The sequence below is a fragment of the Eumetopias jubatus genome, unplaced genomic scaffold (assembly GCF_037043125.1).
Source record: "Eumetopias jubatus isolate StellerSeaLion01/CBP00866 unplaced genomic scaffold, mEumJub1_p1.0 scaffold_1, whole genome shotgun sequence".
NCBI classification, from domain to species: Eukaryota; Metazoa; Chordata; class Mammalia; order Carnivora; family Otariidae; genus Eumetopias; species Eumetopias jubatus.
The window spans coordinates 15,104,438-15,126,719 of NW_028274807.1; the positions used below are offsets into that span (position 1 = coordinate 15,104,438).

General features: G+C 37.3%; 1 protein-coding gene and 1 pseudogene across 1 annotated transcript; both read right to left on the reverse strand.

Moving 5' to 3' along the window:
- Positions 1-10,550: 10,550 nt before the first annotated feature.
- On the reverse strand, positions 10,551-11,055 carry LOC148164981 (keratin-associated protein 13-1-like; annotated as a pseudogene).
- A 9,618-nt stretch (positions 11,056-20,673) lies between these two features.
- LOC114218904 (keratin-associated protein 13-1-like) lies at positions 20,674-21,201 on the reverse strand. Its single transcript, XM_028116230.2, is given in 1 exon segment — positions 20,674-21,201. A coding segment is annotated over 1 exon segment (528 nt).
- Positions 21,202-22,282: the final 1,081 nt, after the last annotated feature.

Sequence of the window (22,282 nt, forward strand, 5' to 3'; positions counted from 1 at the left end):
ATTCCTTAGGTTATATGTTTTGTTGTTCTTATAGTTTAGATTTGATTTTTCACATATTTTTCATTATTACATAGGAATGAAATAGATTTTTTAATAGAAGTTTTATACTTCATTGGATTTTTTATGTCATTCTACCTGTGAATACAGAAATCTCTTCTGTTCCCTTGCTCATACTTATGCCTTTTATTTGTTTTTATTGGCTATTTCTCTGGCTAAAACCTATAGTGCAATGATGACTAGAAATGTGGGGATATGTTAATGTGGTTGATTTTATGTGCATATGTATGAGTGTGTAGTGAGCTACCTACCTTCTCTGCTCACATTAACAGATATGTATATTTTTAATTAAAAAAAATTTTTTTAAGATTTTATTTATTTATTCGACAGAGAGAGACACAGCCAGAGAGGGAACAGAAGCAGGGGGAGTGGGAGAAGGAGAAGCAGGCTTCCCACGTGCTTCCCTCGAGCAAGGAGCCCGATGTGAGACTCGATCCCAGGACCCTGGGATCATGACCTGAGCCGAAGGCAGACGCTTAACGACTGACCCACCCAGGTGCCCTGCATCTTTTTAGTTTTAAGAGCTTGTTGTGTATGGTATCACATTATATGCAACCATGGAAATGGGGAGAAATTGATTATTAACTGAATTAATTTAGAGGACATTTGCAACAGAATCCTTGCTTTCTCATTCCCAGTGCTCCTGGGAACTCTGTTTTCAAACCCCTCAGATCGGGAAATGGGAACTTTACACATAGCAATTTACTAACTGAATTTCTTCTAGTTCAAGATCGGCATACTCACTATACCATCCCATTCCTATCACCTCCCTCTTTAAATTTCATTATAATACAGTTTAGCCCAATTTCAGAAGATTGTAAGATAACCTTTATTTGATGAGGGAAGCAATATAAATGAAATGGCATTTAAAAACGAATCTAAAAGCTGGGATGTTCTTAAATATCAAAGACATGAGAATTATGAGAAGAGATAAGGGGAAGTATAGGAAGATGACCTGAAACGACCAAAGCAGAGTGGAAAAATACATACTGTGTGTTCAGGAAAGAATTGAGGTTCCATTCGTTTACAGTAAAAGGAGGGTTTATGTAGAAATTGGGAGACAGATTTAAAAAAAAAGAGCAAGACAGGATGTGTACATGTGGATATGCTGACTATTGGACCTCATTATCACAGATTTTTTCATTCTCACTCAAATTAGTGTAATCATCTTTTAATCAGTTGTCCTTGCTCCAGGTTCTACCTTGATCAAGCTTATTTGCTCATTCTCCAGCTGTAGCTTGTAAACTACTTTCTCTGGGAAGCTTTGTTGACTTCTAAGACTGTTAAGATCTCATTGTTAAACATACTTATATGTTGAGGATTTGCTTGTTTGCAGCTTTAATCCCTGCTGCAATTAATTAATTATTTGGTTAACCTTGCTAGATGGTAAGTTCAAAGAAAGAGGAACCACATTTTTAAATATTGTTTTTAAATTTTCTCATTATATAGTAGCAGATGAATGAATGCATTTTCTTTGAAAAAAAATCATAGAACATTTGTTCATCATGCATTCCCTATGAGCAGAGCCGAATGAATATTATTTTGAGAACTGACTAGTATCGACAAGATGTTTGACAACATACTATGAGGCATGACTAATAAAAAATATGGGAGTCAAGGTTGAAGGGGAACAAAGCTGTTATCTGTAATCACGAATGTGACAAGAATAAATAAAGAGGAATTGGTGAAATCAATTGCATAGAAATGACTCATGATGAGTTTCCTGGGAAACTGAATACATCAATCCCTAGAAATCAGAACCACATGCTGGCTGGTAAAAAGATGACTGGTAACTCCTGGAAATAGAGTTGCTTAGGCAGCAGGAGCTTGGGAACTGAATTCCTGAGTTCAAAATTTACAGAGCCAGTGAGTGTAACAGAAGGGCAAGAAAAACAGCGTGACAAAGTTAGAAGTCTGGTAGGGACAGGACCTATGGGAGATCTAGTAGGAATCTGGTAGAGAGCAGGGCTGCCTTTGTAGGAAACAAGACCCAGAATCACTGTTGCTGGAATATGGAGGGAAATTTACCTTGATCCTGGTAAACTCAGAATGTTGCTAAAGACTTGGGGGTTATGTGTTGCCTGTTTCTAGAGCAGATTTTCTATGGGATTGAGACAATTTCTTGAGATGTAATGATAGCTTTCATACTTTAATGCTGATATCCTTAAACAAGACATTGCATGTAATGTAAGTATCAGTTGTGATATTACAAATTTACTATCTCCAACATTGTAATTGGGAATTGTATTTCTTTACATTGTAGTGTAATGACTATTAAATCAATCCCTGATTTGTCTTTAAAAGGTTGTTTGCTTTTTTAACTACAGTATTTCCTGGGGCCAGAGGACCATTTTTACATTTTTAATCAGATATCTCTTTTAATCATCAGAGATAGCTCCGATTTAGCCAAAGAGTATTTTTCAATTTTAATGCTATTTTTTCTATGTTCCAGATCTCTAAGACGACTGGCCCACACATGGAAATGTGCATGTGGGGATCATTTGTGTTATTCTATTTTAAAAAATCATGGAAATTATGAACAAAATAAGAATTATTCTTATTAAAAATAAGAATAAGTTCCGAGGAGTACTGAGCATTGCCATTTCTATTTCTGTCAGTGAAAGCCAAATGAAATATCTGTATTTTCTCTCATACTTTCAATCGCCTTTAGATTTCCCAGTAACAATCTAGAAATCATGATAATTTCTCAAGCAATCTAGTGGTGATGATGATGAGTTTTTCAACTCTTCTACTCCACTTTCCTCAACATGATGACTTTGAGTCTTGTGTTTGTTGCCTTATGGTCTTGAATGATCACAACATTGACCAAAATGGGTGAGCTGCTTGTGCTGCCCACCCCAACATTCTTAAGTTGGAGTCCTAACCCCCAATACCTCAGAATGTGACTGAATTTGGAGATGGGATGTTTAAAGAGGTAATTAAGGTAAAATGAGGTTATATGGGTGGGCTCTAATCCAACATGGCTGGTATCCTCATAAGAGGAGATTAAGACCCAGAAACTCATGATGGTAATGGGGAGCAGAAAGAAGATGGATGACTGAAGGAGAGAGAAGATGAGATCCTATGGCACAATTGAAATTGCATTAAAATGAAACTAGGAACCAGGAGTCTATCCTTAGCTTTACCATTAACTCTCTCTGAGACCTAGAAACTAACTCTTCTAGGTCTCAAGATCCATGCCTATACAATAAGTTAAGTTTAACTTGGTGATCTATATAGTCATTTATGTCTCTCATATTTAATGCATTCAGGAAGTGAGTGGGATATTTTTATTTCCTTAAAGAAATGGCACCTTTGGAAAATCTGTGATTTTCTTTGAGCTTCTATTTTCTCATATGCTAAAAGGACCTTAGAGTGTAATGAGTGAATTCCACACTGGTATGCTTGTGAGTATGATGAAACAATGCATAGAAAATTTAAGTATTCCCTGGCTTTACACAAAGGTATCCTTTGATTTTGGTGTTTGGCTCATTTGCAATAAGTCCTATTTTTAGCAGCTTATCATTTCCTGAAATATTGTATTTATAAAAGTTTAGAAAGGAACCATAAAAAAAATCAAAGAAGGGGCGCCTGGGTGGCTCAGTCGTTAAATGTCTGCCTTCAGCTCAGGTCATGATCCCAGGGTCCTGGAATCGAGCCCCCCATCAGGTTCCCTGCTCAGCGGGAAGCCTGCTTCTCCCTCTCCCACTCTCCCTGCTTGTGTTCTCTCTCTCGCTGTCTCTGTCAAATAAACAAATAAAATCTTTAAAAAAATTAAAGAATATCCAATTTCATATTGATACAATTGAAACAGATATATAGGCTGCTTTAAAATCTCATTCGGGAAGGCACCAAGATGGAACCCATGCCTTCTGAACCTGGACCCTTCCCACCTAGCTTCAGTGATTACCTCCTTATACACAGAGAAATGAATCAGGCTAGAAACTGGTTGTTGGAATGCAAAATTTAGACATTTTTAACCAAAATGAGGTATATTTAATTCTAGTTAAACATACAGGCATTCTTCTCTTAATTTTACAAACACATAGTAGTTTTCTATTTACTTTCTTTTTTTAATGGACCAAACCATATAAACTAACTTATTTCCTTGCTTTCTATATTCCTGGTATATGTGTCAACTTCTTCATTCCCTCATTCTGTCAGCACAGACACATGGTCCATTGTTCACTGAGTGAATTCCACTCTGCTCTGCTCCTGAGACTTATCATCAGAGATACTTGCACCTTCAAACTATGAACTTCCAAGAAATTACCGCTCTAAGAGAATTAAAACTTTAAAGATATTTGTTAAGACCTTGCACACACAAGCTTTCAAAGCCCATTCACAGAAAAATATAATCTTTCATTTTAATTTCACAAATATATAACAAACCAAGAGTAAAAAATAAACATAACAAACCACTACATTATTTTTGGATTAAGGAGCTTATTAGAGGGGCACCTGGGTGGCTCAGTCGGTTAACCATCTGCATTCAGCTCAGGCCATGATCCCAAGGTCCTGGGATTGAGTCCCATGTTGGGATTCCTGCTTAGTGGGGGTCTGCTTCTCCCTCTCCCTCTACCCTTCCCCTGCATGTGCTCTCTTTCTCTCTCTTTCTCCTGCTCTCTCTCTCAAATAAATAAAATATTTTTAAAAAAGGAGCTTATTACATTTAAATCATGTGAATTTCATTTTGAGGAGAAAATCTATTGAAATAAATTCTATCACAAAGGCCAGCATTAGACTTTAAATTTGGGCTATTCAGTTCAGTGCTGGCAATATGTATTTTAAAAAATAAAACATCAGTAGATATAAGATAGAGATAAATTACAAAATTTTAACTTAAAAAAAAAAAAACTCATAGCAGGGCTCCTGGGTGGCTCAGTCAGTTAAGTGTCTGCCTTTGGCTCAGGTCATGATCCTGGAGTCCTGGGATTGAGCCCCATGTCAAGCTCCGTGCTCAGTGGGGAGTCCTCTTCTGCCTCCCCTTCCCTCTCCGGCTCCTGCTCTCTCACTCACTCTCTCTCTCAAATAAATAAGTAAAATAATAAAATATTAAAAAACCTCATATGATTATAAATTAATCAATACCATTCATTATTATCCAAATATCAAAGAAAAGAAAGCCCCAATGGAAATTGGGAAATATTTTGAAAAGCATAATAATGATGATACAACTCAGTAAAATCAGGGAGATGCAGCTGTTTGGAAGGAAATGTTTAAATTTTAATGTATATATGAAAATCCAAGAAAGCTCGAAATAAAAGTTTTATTCTTCTATATGAGGAAGCTTAAGAAAGGAAGAGCAGTTTAAACCAAAAGGAATTTTAGGGTAGGAAATTATAAAGATAAAAATAGAAATAAATGGAATAGAAATCAAACACAAAACAGAGAAAACCAACAAGGTCACAAACTTTAGACTTTGTGAAAATCAATAAAATCAATTATTTCATTTAAAAAATCATACAGGAAAATAGGTGACCAATAGCTTCAGAAAATTTATATAATCATTTGGAAAAATATTTATTTTCGTATATTCCAAAGCAGAATTCATTTTTCCTTCATTTCCTCCAGCAAGTATGGTGTCTTTGTCTTACAAATACTTTTTCAAAATAGCCATGACAAACTCAGAAGTCACGAACAAGATGAACAGGCTGCAGAACCACTCTTAGACAAAACGGAAAGTTAATAAATACGTTTTCAAAGAGTACCAAAACCTAATTCATATCCTCTGCACCAAAGAGGTTTATGACCTCATTCTCTTCCAGCAAATTCTCATCTCTAATTCTACATTTGTATAATGGTGAATGATGGGAGTCTACTTGAAGGAGACTTCCCATTCGCTCAGATCCTGGCCTGCCCAGCTCAAACTTGTATATTGGTCAGGACTGAACACTCTAGGTCTCCAAGGGTAGTTTTTTTAAAAAAGAAAAAAAAAACCTTAAATTATTTGTCAACATTATACACCTAGACAGTTTCAAAATATGTGTGCTCTTTACTATGGAAATACTGACTTACATTTTTTGTTTGTGGATCTGCGTTCTTGAGATATGGGTTCAGTTGTTTCTGATCTGAGCAGTGTCATCCATAGATTTTAGTACTTACTTTTCAAATGCACATACTTCTAGAAATTTTTTATCAAATCAGCCAGGGTCGAACTAATGATTTTGTAGATAATTTTTTGAGGATAAAAATTTTCTGAACATATTTTCATTTTTATTTCTTTTTTGAAGGGTATTTTGAACTGATATAAAATTCTAGGAGGCTGAATATTTTTTTTTTCTTTTCAGCCTTTTAAATATATCGTTCTGCTTTCTTCTGGTGTTAAGAACATTAGCTGTATTTCTTATTACTGTTTCCCATACGTTATGTCTCTTTTTTCCTCTAGCTACTTTAAGATTTTCTTTTTAACTTTGTTTTTAATCACTTAAGATTTTCTTTTTATCTTTGCTTTTAATCAATTCACTACAATGTGCCTAAATGTGGATTTCTTCTGATTCAAGTATCCTAAGATTCTTGGATTTTTGAGTTGGAGGTTTTATTGATTTGTTTAATCTTGGCTTTTTGTTGTTAATCAAATGCAAGTTTTTTTCTTTTCTGTTCAGTTTTTTTTTCTGGGACTTTTCTTACGTTGTTTTTAAATTGCTTGATGTTTTTCAACAAGTTTCCAAATCTTTACTCTGTCTCTTTTTTCAGTCATTATTTCTCCGAGTACTTTGAATTGGGTGATATATTTTCTTAAAAATCTATTTTCAAGGGGCACCTGGGTGGCTCAGTCATTAAGCATCTGCCTGCGACTCAAGTCATGATCCCAGAGTCCTGGAATCGAGCCCCACATAAGGCTCCCTGCTCTGCGGGAAGTCAGCTTCTCCCTCTCCCACTCCCCCTGCTTGTGTTCCTGTTCTCGCTGTGTCTCTCTCTGTCAAATAAATAAATAAAATATTTAAAAAACATCTATTTTCAAGTTCACTTATCTTTGCTTCTGTTTTGTCAAATATTCTCTTAATATAATTTTAATTTTAAGTCTTTAACTTAATTTTAATTCTTTAACTTTCTGTTTAAGGATATCCACTAGTTTTTTTTCCAATTATTTCCATCTCTTAAAATTCCCCACATACTTATTAATTATATCCATCTTTTTCTGAAATTATTCACATGTTCATCATAGTCCCTTTAAAGTCTGTGCCAACTAATTCTAATATTTGTAATAAATGTAAATTTGCTTCTATTGATTGTTTTGATTGGGTAACATCTACATGCTCTTTGAAATATTTTATAATGTTTTATTGCATTATAGATAGTGTAAATAAAAGACTAGTGGATTTTGAAATATAAATATTTATATTTATATAGAGTTACAATTGTATTTGTAAACTCTTATGATTATATGATCAATACACATATACACACAAAAATATATGTATGCAAATATATTGATTTATCATTTTCCAGAGAACGTAAATACTTCCTTCTGCATGTTAGAAAGGCAAAGAGCTTAACAGTAAGATTCCTGAAAGAACTGAGTTAAGCAGACTGTCCTTCCCCAGTTTAAATCAGCTTGAATGCATCACCACGTTGCCTATACTCCCATCAGGTATATTGTCACTCTGATCTGAACTCATTAGTATATTCTATATTTCAGTTGAGGGAGAGGCTAGCCCATAGTCTTAGACTCTTTTAGTTTGTCTTCAATTCAAATGAGGTTCCTTCATTTTAGTTATTGTATTTTACAGTTTTAGTATTTTCATGTTCACTTTTATGTGTTCTAGTACTCTTGTTAAAATTCTTGAACTTTGTCTTTAATTTCTTAAGAATAATAACCACAATTATTTTTCTGAACATTTCCAATATGTACATTATCTGGATATCCTGTAGATTTGTTTGTGCTCTGTGTTGTCTCTTGGTTTGGTTTGGTTTTGCCTTTTGGTAGCATTGGTAATTTTAATCAATTACCATAGGCAATTTAGTCTCTGAATGAATCTATTTGCAGAGGAATTTACTTTGGTTGTACCAAGCTGAGGTAAGATTACTAACACTTTCAATATGAAGAATTATACAATTCAGAGGTTGACTTCAGTTCCTATGAAACATATTCTATGTTTGCTTCTTCATAAAATTCTAATAGAGTCTTTAAAGCCTAGAATGTTCACCTGTACTCCAAGATCCTAAAAAAAAAAGGCCCTGGAATCTGATTCTATTCATTCGTACCAGGAACCCATTAACATTTTTGGAATCAGTGGAAAACTCAGGAAGAAAGTAGCCCAAATACCAACATTTATTTTTACTTAAAACTTGTCCTAAGTTTGATTTAGCAGTTCTTAGCTGACAGTGCTCCAGAGTTTGTGCATAGATTATTTTATCAAGCTTTGCTAAGGTTCTTATTCATAAGAGTGATTTAAACTATCCAGTCTGATGCTGTCAAAAGTTATATTTGACATAAAATATCATGTTTTTTTTTTTAAAGATTTTATTTATTTATTTGATGGAGAGAGACACAGCGAGAGAGGGAACACAAGCAGGGGGAGTGGGAGAGGGAGAAGCAGGCTTCCTGTGGAGCAAGGAGCCCGATGTGGGGCTAGAGTCCCAGGACCCTGGGATCATGACCTGAGCTGAAGGCAGCTGCTTTACCAACTGAGCCACCCAGGCGCCCCGCATGTTAAGTTTCTATATATGAGGATGGTTGGTAAGAATATTTATTCTGTGATAAATGCAAAATTATTTAGAATAGACAAGAAACCTGGAGGATTATCACTAGAAATCTGTTCCAATAAATTTAATAGGTGAATATGAAATCATTCAAAACTCACACTTTAAAATGGTGGGGTAATGTGCAGCCATTATTAATAACTAGCACTACTTGCCAAATAAACCCTCCATTCATTGTAAATTAACTACCCAAACGTTCCCTAACCATACCAGCTAACTTTCTGCTTTGTTCATTCCATTTTATCTTCCCAAACTTCCTGTATTCCATCCTATACGATTTCTGTTTTTGTTTTTCATAGTAGCCTCTATCAGGAAATTGTGAACATTGATTTCTCTATAAAACCGGGATCTTTGGCCAGACTTTGACTCACTTTGAGCTTCCACTGCCTCATGTTTAAAAGAAATTTAGCACATAAAATACATCTCCCCCTCAGAGTGCTGCTTAAGATTCTAAAGAAATAATGACTTGAAAATCTATTTGAACATTTATTTAGCTCAACACAATGATAATTTTTTTTTTAAAGATTTTATTTTTATTTATTTGACAGAGAGAGACACAGCAAGAAAGGGAACACAAGCAGGGAGAGTGGGAGGGGGAGAAGCAGGCCCCTGCTGAGCAGGGAGCCTGATGCGGGGCTCTATCCCAGAACCACAGGACCACAACCCGAGCTAAAGGCAGCCACCCAACTACTGAGCCACCCAGGCACACCAAAGATAATTCTTTTTTGTTATTAGATTTGTCTCTTTCTCAAACTGTGTCTCAAATAGCAACATATTGTTTTCTGGAATACATGGCCTTTAAAAGATTAGCACATATCTATAAAAAATAAAAATAATAGATCTCTACTTTTTGCTGACATAAAGGCTGTGATTCTCAGCCATATGTCATTTGAGTTATTGGAAAACGTAGAGGCAAATACATATCCTGAACCAAAAATCTTTACATCAAGCGTAACTGGCTTCCTTCTTATATTACCATAAATAAATGAATTCCATTGATTTCTGGGATTCAAAGATTTCAATACTTTTCCCAACCAACATTGGATGAGTTTAATGGAAGTTATTCAAGCTTTATATTTAGTATTTTCTGAAAATATGAAGCCACAAGTTAGATTTATATTTAATTTTTGTTTCATGTGCAAACCTACCAATATATCTAAATTTTATTCTTTCTCTCTACATTTCATATGTATACACCAAATTTTGTACTTTTCCTTCTCCTATGAAAAGAGATACAAGGACTCACATGGTTTAAAGGATTAGGCTTTCCTAGTTCTTGAGATATCTATTTATACAAGGTTCATATAAAAAGGAAAAAACCTAAAGATGAAAATTTTATTTCAAATTCTCCAAATTCTATGATTTCAAAGCTTACTTTGTGAAGCAAATTAATCTTACATTAATCTTTACATACATATATTATGTATATATTTTTATATATTAATTAATATACCCAATAACACTAAAAGAAATTCCTACTCAATAAATACGTAATAAATAATAATAAAAACAACATATGTTGATGCCAGGATAAATGTGTTTATTTACTTAAAATAATTAGTTTTTTTAATTTTTGAAGGATGTGTAATAATTATGATTTCCATCACCAACACAGCTATATGATTTAAAACTTAGGCTTATTGCTTAGTTTTACATTCTGCAAGAACCCATCTGAAAGCTAGACTGGGTGGCCGTAGAGTGGGTGAGCAATTAGTCTTTGGAGACCATAAAGAGAGTTGTTTCTTTTGAGAATAAAATAGCTGACATTCTGCAAAAGATCTGGACATTCAACAAATTAATCTGTAGAAGCCAGGTCCATAGATTGGTTTGTAGCAAAATGGCTGGAGATTATGAAAACCAAAATAAGTTGGGTAGCAGAATCTAGATCCACAGCCCAAGGTGGGGAAACCACAGACTCCATAACCCAGGGGTCTGCAATCACTGGACCTACAGCCCAGTGAGTAGCAGCTTCTGGATCCATAGCCTAGAGGACAGCGGCTGCCCAGGGTAAGTCATCCAGCAGGGATTGCAGAGCGTGGAGGTCTTCGGGCGATAGCAGGACATCTGGCAGGGCCTGGACACCACATGGGTTTTCTGGCAGCTGGTGGGCTTACAGCAGGTCTCCTGACAGCCACAGGAGAGAGAGGATCCCAGCTGGCAGATGCTGGGAGAGCAGAAGTCAGTGTGGTAGACCAGGTTGCTGGGGTAAGAGCCACAGAAGGAGCCTGGGTAGCACAGGTAGCCCCCAAGGGAGCAGGAGGAGAAGTTTCCAGAGCAGCAGGTGTAGGACATGTTCATAGGAGATGTGAGCTCTGCTGAGAAAACACTGTGGATACTGAATTCACAGAGAATATTCTGAAGTTTATTTTACCTCCTGGACTGTGGCATTTATATACTCTCAGCTGTAGGTGTCGAAAGTGACAAAAGCTTCATCCTTATATTTGTACTCCTTCATTTGCATAGTATTAACATCATTTCTGTAATTGCAGCTGCATAGTTTCCTACCTATTGTATTTATGAGGACTATAATAAATTTCATTATAACACAAAGCCAAGGAGCAATTCTTACGTCAGAATGCTATGACCGTTTTTGCATTAATGGCCATGTCAACTTGGCCAGGAATGTCCCTCCTTTTCTTCCTGGTATATGCTGTACATGCATCTGATCCTAGCTTTGCTGGGGTGTGAGTTCCTTCTAAGGGTGGAGATGAAAATGACATCACCTTTCTTTCTTTCTTTCTCTTTCTTTCTTTCTTTCTTTCTTTCTTTCTTTCTTTCTTTCTTTCTTTCTTTCTTTCTTTCTATCTTTCTTTCTTCCTTTCTTTCTTTCTTTCTTTCATTTGGCTACAGGCATAGCTTCAGCTTTGCCAAAAAGCCTTCTAAAGATTGAAAACTACTTGTGACCACTCATTTTTATCCAAAACTTATTTTCCAAGTATTAAACATTAATGCAGGGTATCTCATACCCAATGGAAAAGGCCCAACAATGTTACAAACTGAATGGAGAAAGGCTAGGAACAGAAGGAACCCTAAACAAGTATTGGGAAGCAAGATGCAACAACAGTACATTGACAGAGTCACAAATGGAGACCAGTTTGACCAGTTTGAGCCCCTCAAAGAGTGTTTATCAATTGAGACGAAGGGAAGAAGTAAGTGACAGAGGACAGAGTGAGACATTCAGGTTTCTCCTCTAACTTATTTTAAACTTCTAATTTGTTGAATGTAAATGTGCAAATCAAAACAATTCTAAATGGATGAATTTTAAATACATTGTGCCTTTTTACCATCTATCTTTATAGTCATCCAGACATCTCACTCTTCTAGAATAGCCCTAGTTGGGCATTGCAGTCCCATCAAATTTTCTCTCACATTTTTCTCACTTATTGTCAAGCATCTTCTTTTTTTCCCTAGACTACCTCCTTGAGATTAATACTCTAGTGCAAGATACCTAAATGCCTACCTCTAATGAGCTCTCTAAATTAAATACTATAAGACTCTCTTTAGGTACAAACAAAATATTCTCAGAAATATGGAAGTGCAGGAAGAAATATAAGGTAAATGTGTGGGTAAATATAAATTACATTTGAATACAAATTTATAAAACAATAATTGAAATGATTTTTGGCTTTAAAATATATGTATTTAAAATGCACAAGAATAATAATGCTTAAAAAGAGAGGGATTTGATATAAGGCATTCTAAGGTCTTAGCATTATTGGGGAAACTGTAAAATAATAGTTTATATTAAAGCAGAAATAAATCAAGAATGTACATTGAAATTTCTAAGAAATTCTAAAATCAGTAAAACAATGCAAATATTACACTTAAATGGGGGAAATGAGAGTACTAAGGTTTTTGTTTTGTTTTGTTTTTAAATAATTGTTTTTTGTTAGATTTTTAAAAATTTATTTATTTGACAGAGAGAGAGGGAACACAAGCAGGGGCAGTGGGAGGGGGAGAAGCAGGCTTCCCACCGAGCAGGGAGCCCGATGCGGGGCTCGATCCCAGGACCCTGGGATCATGACCTGAGCCAAAGGCAGGCACTTAATGACTGAGCCACCCAGGCACCCTGAGAATATCATGGGTTTTGAACTAATATTAAAAAAGCAGAAAAGAAAAGCAAAAGTAATTAAAAGATCAAATAATAAAATTATATGTTGATAGATATAAACATTGGTAGATATAAACTCATATATACATACATACACGTATATGTATGTGTATACATATATACAATGAATATATATAAAACATGAAAGGACTAAGAGGTCCAATACAAAGACTTGGAATGCCAGATTGAGGTACAGATAGAAGAACCATAATATCCCACTTTTAAGAGTAAGCAATAAAGGGGTGCCAGGGTAGGGGGTTCTCAGTCGGTTAAGCTTCCAACTCTTGATTTTGGCTCATGTCCCGACCTCAGGTTTGGAAGATCGAGCCCTGCGTTGAGCTCTTCACCAAGAGTGGAGCCTACTTAAGATTCTCTTTCTCCCTCTCCTTCTGTCCCTCTCCCCCACTTGTGTGCTCTCTCTTTCTCTCAAATATGTAGATGTATATGTGGAGATTTTATATTAAAATGTTGGCTCTGAGTTGTGGAATAATGGCTTCCAAATATGTATTTGATTCCTATCTCTGTTTTCTACCTAATTTTTTCAGATCTGTGGTTTGTGGAACTAACAGATTTCTATTATTTATTTTAGATCCTACTTTGCCACCCATCTAATTATTCTGTGGGAGTTGCTGTTCAGCTTGTTACTGACCATCCAGAAGATTTGACTTTGATTGGTCATCTTGACAAGTAGCCAGTTACTTAAAAACCATGACTTGGAATATTAAGATTGACGCCATCAGGTAATTGTCTATTTGTTATTGAGAAAGTGTTTCTATTATATTTGCCCCATGTAGCCTAGGGGTACTTGTATACATCCCCTGGGAAGTCATACCATGACCAAGAAAGTATGCGGTCTTAAGAATGGGAGGAGAAGTCAGCTCATACCTGAATTTCAGACTTTTTCCTATTGACGGGTAAAGACATTTTCCTTCTCACTAACAGACAACTTTCAGTACATATTTTAGTGTCAGTCTGCTGCTGAGATGTTCTCTCAATTTTTTGTTGTCTGAAATTATCTTCGATTTTGAAGCACCTATTTATTGAGCATAGTATTCTAGGATGGCATCTGTGTTCTTTCAGAATTTTGAATATTTCATTCAATTATCTTTGTAAGTAATTCATATTTTAGTCCTATTGTCACTTTTTCTTTTTAAAAAGAAATCAGCTTTCTTTCTCAGGTTTCTTAGAAATGTTTCTGTTATTGGTGTTCATCAGATTTACTAGTGTGTAGGTGTGGTATTCTCTGTCTTTAAATTTTACTTTGCAGCCTTTATTGACTTTGGGAAAAATTTTAAATTTCTCCGCAATATATTTTCTCCCCAATTCTCTCTCTTTTCTGTTTTAGGACTCCAAATGCAAGTATGTTAATTTTTTTCACTATAGTCCATATTTGCATAAATTCCTTTCTCTGTTTTACCTCCATTTCTCACCATATATTAGTTTAGATAAATTATTCTCAACCAAGAGTGATTATGCCTTCTACCCCCCAGGGAATATTTGGCAACATCTGAGAGACAGGTTTAGTTTTCATGACTAAGGAAGACTCTGATCTACTTTGTGTTCATTTCCTTCTATTTAAAATAAACTGGGGGTGCCTGGGTGGCTCAGTTGGTTGTCTGACTCTTGATTTCAGCTCAGGTCATGATCTCAGGGTTGTGAGATCGAGCCCTGCAGTGGGCTCCAGGCTGGACATGGATCGTGCTTAAGTCTCTCTCTTTGGGCGCCTGGGTGGCTCAGTTGGTTAAGCGACTGCCTTCGGCTCAGGCCATGATCCTGGAGTCCCGGGATCGAGTCCCGCATCGGGCTCCCCGCTCAGCGGGGGGTCTGCTTCTCCCTCCGACCCTCGTCCCTTTCATGTTCTCTCTCTCTCTGATTCTCTCTCTCTCAAATAAATAAATAAAATCTTTTAAAAAAAGTCTCTCTCTTCTTTGCCCATCTCAAATAAATAAATAAATAAATAAAACAAATTAATTAATTAAAAAAACCTGAATTTTAAAAATAGTCTTTGTCATAGTTCTATCTGAGGGTCCAAGGAAATAATGAGTAGGATATTCTTTGCCTTGATTATAGCACTATTTAGGAATAATGTCTTATATAATTTTATTCCTTAGTAATCTGCTGTTTATCTTAGTCTCATATGGGTTTCTCTAAGTACTTGGCCTGCAAAAGATGAGAATACTACCCAAAAAGTAAAGACATAGTGTCCCCAACTTTACAGTGAGATCCAAATGAAAAGTTAAGTCCACTGCTATAAAGTGCTTTTTGTTTTCACCTATATTTAGTTTGAGCTTTAGTAAAACATTGATAGGGAATCACATACATTCTTCCCAATAAGAATATCTTTCCATACATATAAAAAAGTGAATTATGTTGGACATTCATCAGTCGATGTGTGAGTCTGGCCAATTTTAATCAGATTTGGGTAAACTCATTAGAATTCATTTAAGGCTCATACATATTTTTTAAACTGGCATTTTAGTTTTTCTCTCATTGATTATATTAACCATGCAAATCTGAATGTTATTCTTGTTCATGAAATTCCTGAAGACTCTGTCAACTTCAGTCACATTCCCTCTGTCCACATAGATAAAACCCATGTTTTTTGAAGTACTCAAAATATATCCTAATTCTCAGACCATCATTGATAAAATTCTAAAACTAAAAAATATGGATGTCCAATAACTACAGTTTGAATGAGAAAAATATCCATAATCTGAAGAAATTAGATCAAATTCACAAGGTTTTAGACTTCCAAAATTTACTATGAGATGCATATTGAGCTTTTATTAAACCTGTAAATCAAACTTAACACAAACTCTGCTCAATAATATATAAAAAATAACATAAAAATATTTCAATCAGAATAAATTAGTTTATTGGATTATAATCATTTAACTTTTTATCCATTTGGGGCAGATAATAAATTAGCATGAACTTCATCCATAATGAGTTAAGTCATTAAATTAAAAGGATGCAAAAATCAGTCTGTTAGATTATGCTTGATAGAAATTGGATAAGGAACTGGTGATCAAAGACTAAGATAGTTGTCACTGGAAATAATGAGCATGATGGAACTCTGGGTAGACGTTTTGATCACTTTGCATAAATGTACTAGAACTCAACAAGTTGATTAGCAGAAGCCAGATACATAGGTAGGTTGGCACCAAGATGGCTGGAGGCTAACAGAAGTGAAGTCAGTTGGGTGGCAGAAGCTGGATCCACAGCTCAGGAAAGAGAAACCACGGACTCCTTAACCTAAGGGTCTAAAACCACTGGATCCACAGCCCAGTGAGTAGCAGCTACTAGATCCATAATCCAGAGAGAAGACACTTGCTGGACCCATAGATATGATATAAATTGATTTGCAGGGACTGCAGATCATGGAGATCCTTGGGCAGTAGCAAGATGTCTGGCAGGGGCTGGATACCACACAGGATGCCTGGCAGCTGGTGGGCTCACATCAGGTCTCCTGACAGCCGCTGTGGAGAGAAGCCCAGCTGGCAGGTGCTGGGAGAGCAGAAGTCAATGCTGTAGACTAGGTTGTTGGGGTAAGAAGAGCCATAGGAGGAGCCTGGGTAGGTAGCTCAGGACCTCCCTCCCCCAAGGGCCTGGGAAAATAAGTTTCTAGAGCAGTAGCTGTGGGACACGTTGACAGGAGATATGAGTTCAGATTAGTCACAATGAGAAAATTCTGAAGTTTAAGATGATTTTGTGCACTGGGTATTTTATATACTCATCAGATGGTGCAGCACAATATAGGTGCAGTCCTCTCATATCATCTTCACACCCTCTTCTGCATTTGTGTAATTCATTAACCTCTGTCATTGCAGTTGACTAGCTTCGTACCTATTGTACTTACGGGTACAATGGGTACAATGATCATTCCTATCTCAGAAATTCCAGAACAATTTGTCAGTAATCCTCAACCTATTATGCCCAGGAAAGCCCCTTCTTTTCCCCCTGGCTAGGACTCCATGTATATCTATTCCTGCTTTGCTCGGGAATTCTTTCTGTCACTTTTCTACTATGTCAAGTGATAAGTGACATAGCTTTATTTTTTATAAGGATACTTCTAATGATTGATTCTACTTGTCACCACTCATTTACATTCTCCAAATTTATTTTTCATCTATCACATAGTATTATACAGTACTTCTCACATCCAAATGGAGGGAAGAAAAATAACACATAATGGGAAGTGGCTAAAAATAGGAAGGAACCAGACAAACATTTAAAGGCAAAAGACAATTGAGATAGAGTCACAAGAAGAGGTTGACTCAGGCCATATGAAGAGGGAGAAGGAGTGATGGTTACAATGTGGGAATCTGGAAAAAGGGAATGAAGAGATAGGGATTTCAAGTGTCTCTTCTACCTACTTTTAGCCTATGGAACTTTTCATCTAAATGCCATTTAAGGGGCACCTGTGTGGCTCAGTTGGTTAAGCATCTGCCTTTGGTTCGGCTCATGATCCCAGGGTCCTGGGATGGAGCCCAACATCAGGTTCTCTGCTCAGCGGGGAGCCTCCTTCTCCCTCTTCCTCTGCCTGCTGCTCCCCCTGCTTGTGCTCTCTCTCTCTCTCTCTGCCAAATAAATAAATAACATCTTTAAAAAATGCCATTTAAAATATTATTAATGTATTTTTACATATTTTCATTCACATTGTCCAAATTTTAAAAGAACCTGGGGCCTGCCTCCTAGAACAACTCAGGCTCTCCACTGCTCAGACTGAATGAGTTTTGTGCATTTCCAAAGTCAGTTCCTTTCCTGTAATTTCCTCCAAAATATTAAATAAGGGTGCTGGGTGGCTCGGTCAGTTTAAGTATCGACTCTTGATTTCAGCTCAGGTCATGATTTCTGGGTCGTGAGATCGAGTGCCCTGTCAGGCTCCATGCTGAGTGTAGAATCTGCTTAAGATTTTCCTCTGGGGGCACCTGGGTGGCTCAGATGGTTAAGTGTCTGCCTTCCGCTCAGGTCATGATCCCAGAGTCCTGGGATTGAGCCCCGCGTTGGGCTCCCTGCTTGGTGGGGAGCCTGCTTCTTCCTCTCCCTCTACTGTTCCCCCTGTTTGTACTCTCTCACGCTCTCTGTCAAATAAACAAATAAAATCTTAAAAAAAAAAAAACAGATTCTTCCTCTGTATCTCCCTCTGCCCCTCCCCCACACTCTCCCTCTCCTCTCTCAAAAAAAATGCATATATAAAATAACCCTCTTTTATCACCCTTATTCTTCATTTTATTTTTCTTTTGAATAATATAATAACTGAGTATTAATTTCCAATGGGTTTACTATTCAGATAAATTTACACTGACATAAATACTAACAGATTTTTTGGGGGGCTGAAGGAAAATAATCATAGGTGGAAACAACAAATTCCAAGAAAGAATAGAGAGACTATTTGCCAGTTGTATTATCCAGGAAGCAGGCACTGAGACACTGATAGAAGAACGAAAAGTTTGCAAGAGAGTAGCACCTGTGAATGAAAAAAGCCATTCTACCACCTTGTTCAGTCACTGACCATGGGTCAGGAGCTGCCATGAGAAAAGCCTGATCTTGCCTTGAAAGCTGAGGGAGAGCCCAAAGAAGCCAACAGAGAAACCTGTCAGCTGGCCTCACTTGTCAGCCAGACAGCCATTCCTTTTGTGAAGTGATGTGATGTGTGTTCCAGTGCAGATCTGTACCTGTCACAGTCCATTGGTTGCATCTTCAGGGTTAACTTGTCAGGAAAGAGATTCTCCATGGCTGTGGTAGAGCTCTATTCCTGAGGGGAAATATAAAAGGGCAAAGCCATGGCATGAAACACGGTCTCTGTCACTGCATTTGGTCTTGGAGCTGCAGCTGATGCTCACCATCTCCCTCACTCACTATCCATTAGAAATTTGTCTCACCCTTAGTTACCACCTCTGGTGGTCATGGTGGATTTCTTGGTGGTATTACCCAAGCCTTATTCCTAAGAAGTGTGAATCCTGATAATTGTACCTTTTTCTTGCTAGAGTTGCTGCATTTGACAAGTCATGTCCACAGTTGGATGGGAGGTTCCAAGAGCCACCCAAGGAGACCAACTGAGCTTCCCACGTATTCCCTCTTCCCTCATTGTGTAACAGTAACCCAACTACTTTCTACTAATCAGGATCAACTCCTCTTGCATAGATGACAACTCTCTTTTTGGCTGTTCGTACCTGAATAAAAGGAGCCCAAAGTGCTCAGGCAGCAGCCATAGCTGTAGTTTAATGAGACCCTTGATGTGTTCCTCAGCAAGTCTGCCTTTGGGAACTGGGCCTCTATCCTTGAAAATTCCAGCTGCAGAATAGGAAGCACAAAGTTCTTAAATGGGTCTTTGAAGTAATAGTAGGTAGATATTTGCAGCCCAATCTTTTGAGGATATTGCCTCCATGCTAACACTTCAACTTTGTAGTCAGCAGGCCAATCCAATGCACCATCAGGCAGGGAGCTTCAGGGTGGTGTGGTTTTTGATAAAACCTGTGGATCTCACTTACACTGTCTCTACTGTGAAGTGGATTTCCTGTGTGGATGCTACATTGTGAACAATCCCATGCTGATAGATCAAGCTATTCATTAACTCCTGAATAATGGTGCTGCTGAGGTAAGCATTAAAAGCAAACTCTTACACTGACTACGTATCTATACATTGGAGAATGAACACTGATCTTTCCGGAGCAGAAGAGGACCGCGTTCAACTTACAACCAAGCAGCCAGTTGGTCTTCTTGAGGACTAATGCCATACTGGGAGTTTAACATTAGCCTCCATTGCCAAGATTGGACGTTCACAGGTGGCAGTTATATCAGCCTTGTCAGTAGGAGCTGATGCTGCCTGAACCATTCATAGCCTCTGTGGTCCTTTGTTCATCTTGTCATCTTATCATCTTGTAGGGATTGCTGACGAAGGTAAGCTTACATCAACTGGCAGAGTCATTTTGTTTACTTGATTGTTTCATTCCTCTTTCATGGTGGACGCGTTCTGGTGGGCACTGAAAGGAAATACAGATCTTCACATTTTGTGCCCACTGCATGTGTCTATCCATACATTTTCACACCAGATTTCTTTGTATCAATATTCTAACATTCTCCTTTCCAGGTCCCTAACTAGCTGATCAGGTCAGTTGCCACTGTCCAGGAATTTAGATGTATCAGATGTGTTTTTTCCTTTTGTCAGCAAAAGTCAAGGTCCCACATCCTTTGGAGGAAATATGCTCTATATTTCTCCTGAGATTATTATTCATATAAAGTTTATGCATGAAAAAAGGATTCAGAAAAAAAGTTTTAAAGAAAGAAATGTCTAAAGCCCAAAATAAATTAGTTCAAATTCACCAATCTATTAGATTTCCCAAGTTTGTTCCCAGAGACATAATAAATATTAACTTGAAACCCCCCCAAAAAAAACAAAAGAAAAAAAATTACCCAGTTGAAACTAACAAAATTAACAGAATATTTGGAAGCCAGAATGAATGAGTTTATTACACTATATTCATTTAGGTTTTCATCTCTCTTGTGAATAAAATGTAGGAACACGAATCCCATTAATTCATTAACACTAGTTCATGTTTATTAACATAAATTCCATTAATTGATCTCACAATTTATTTCATTAATTCCACTAATTCTATAAATTCATCCAATAAAATTAGTCATTAAGTTCAGTATATGTTAGAGATTTTGGCCTTTTTTTGGCCAGCACGCTGTGGCTGGAAAAAAAAGGTGATTGGAGAGTTTTTCTTGAACATCACGAAGATGATAAACTCTGTGTTTAGAGGTTAGACACATTGCTCTAAAGGTCAGGATCCTCAACAAGTTGATGTATAGAAGCCAGATCCTCAGGTTGGTCTATAACACGATGACTGGCAGCTTCTGGAAGTGAAGTAGGTTGGGCGGCAGAATCTGGATCCATAGCCCAGAGAAGGGAAGCCATAGACTCCATAACCCAGTGATCTGAAGCCCTGGGATCCACAACCTAGTGAGTAGCAGCTTCTAGATCCATAGCCCAGGGAACGGCAGCTGCTGGACCCAATGCCCACAGACCCAGAGCAAGTCGTCTGGCAAGGACTGCAGAGCGTGGAGGTCCTCGGGCGGTGGCAGGACATCTGGCAGGGGCTGGACGCCACACGGGATGTCTGGCAGCTGGTGGGCTCACAGCAGGTCTCCTGACAGCCACTGGGGAGAGAGGATCCCAGCTGGCAGGTGCTGGGAGAGCAGAGGTCAGTGCGGTAGACCAGGTTGCTGGGGCAGGAAGAGCCACAGAAGGAGCTTGGGGATCGCAGGTATGCCCCAAGGGAGCGGGAGGAGTAGTTTCCAGAGCGGCAGCTGTAAGACATGTTGGCAGGAGATGTGAGTTCAGCTGAGTAACAGCAAGAAGATTCTGAGGTTGAATGTCACCTCCTGCACTGGGGCACTTTTATACTCTCAACCATGGGTGTGGCATTTTTTACAGTCGTCTTTCCCACACTTGGAATCTCTCATTTCCATATGTGTAATTCAATGATATTTTCTGTAATTGCTGGTGATTCCTTCCATCTCATATTTATAGGAGAATTCATCATGTTGTTATAGCACCAAGCCAACGAACTATTCCAAAGTCAGAAATGCTATGACTGTATGACATTAATGCCAGCTAATCAGGGCCAGAAAAGCCCCTACCCTTCTCCTTGGCTGAGACTCATTGTGCCTTTTCCCATACACTGGCTGCGGAATGCTTAGATCTAAAGGCGGGGATTAAGGTTAAGTCACTTTTTTTTTCTCCCTCAGTGGAATAGAGGCACCCTATTTTGTCACCAATGATTTTCTTTCTGTAAATTTATTTCATCCCTTAAAGTTAGTTTTCATATATTACATTATTACATATTGCCCCTCAAATCCAATAGAAAGGGGAAAATAGATAATATAAATTGATTGAGAAATGTGGTGGATCACAGAGATAAATCAGGACAGATGTTTAAAGGCAAAATGACTAAGCAAGACTAATTTGAAAAAGAGTCTCAGTGGATACCGATTTATACACATGCAAAAAATTCCAAAGAGTCGAATACTCTTGAGGTGTGGGAAGAAAGCTAGTGACACGATGGATCTTTCCATCTGTGTGTAATTCCAATAAAAATGGGTTCTAGATCAATATACTTTATAGCTTTTCATATACACATTGTCCCTTTTATCATCTGTCCTTACAGTGTGTCCAGTGATCCTGCTCTCCTAGAACAATTCTTATCACACAGGACCTTCTGGTCATTTTTATCTTTAGATTCTTTCATAGAATTGTTTCCTTCATTACAAAAACATTTTTTCCCTACTTCAGTTCCTCAAGATTATTTTTCCATTGTAAAATATCCAAATATCCAAATACTGTCTTTTATAGAGCTCTCCATGTCAAGCAAACCTAGGCTAAAATGAATACTGAAGTGT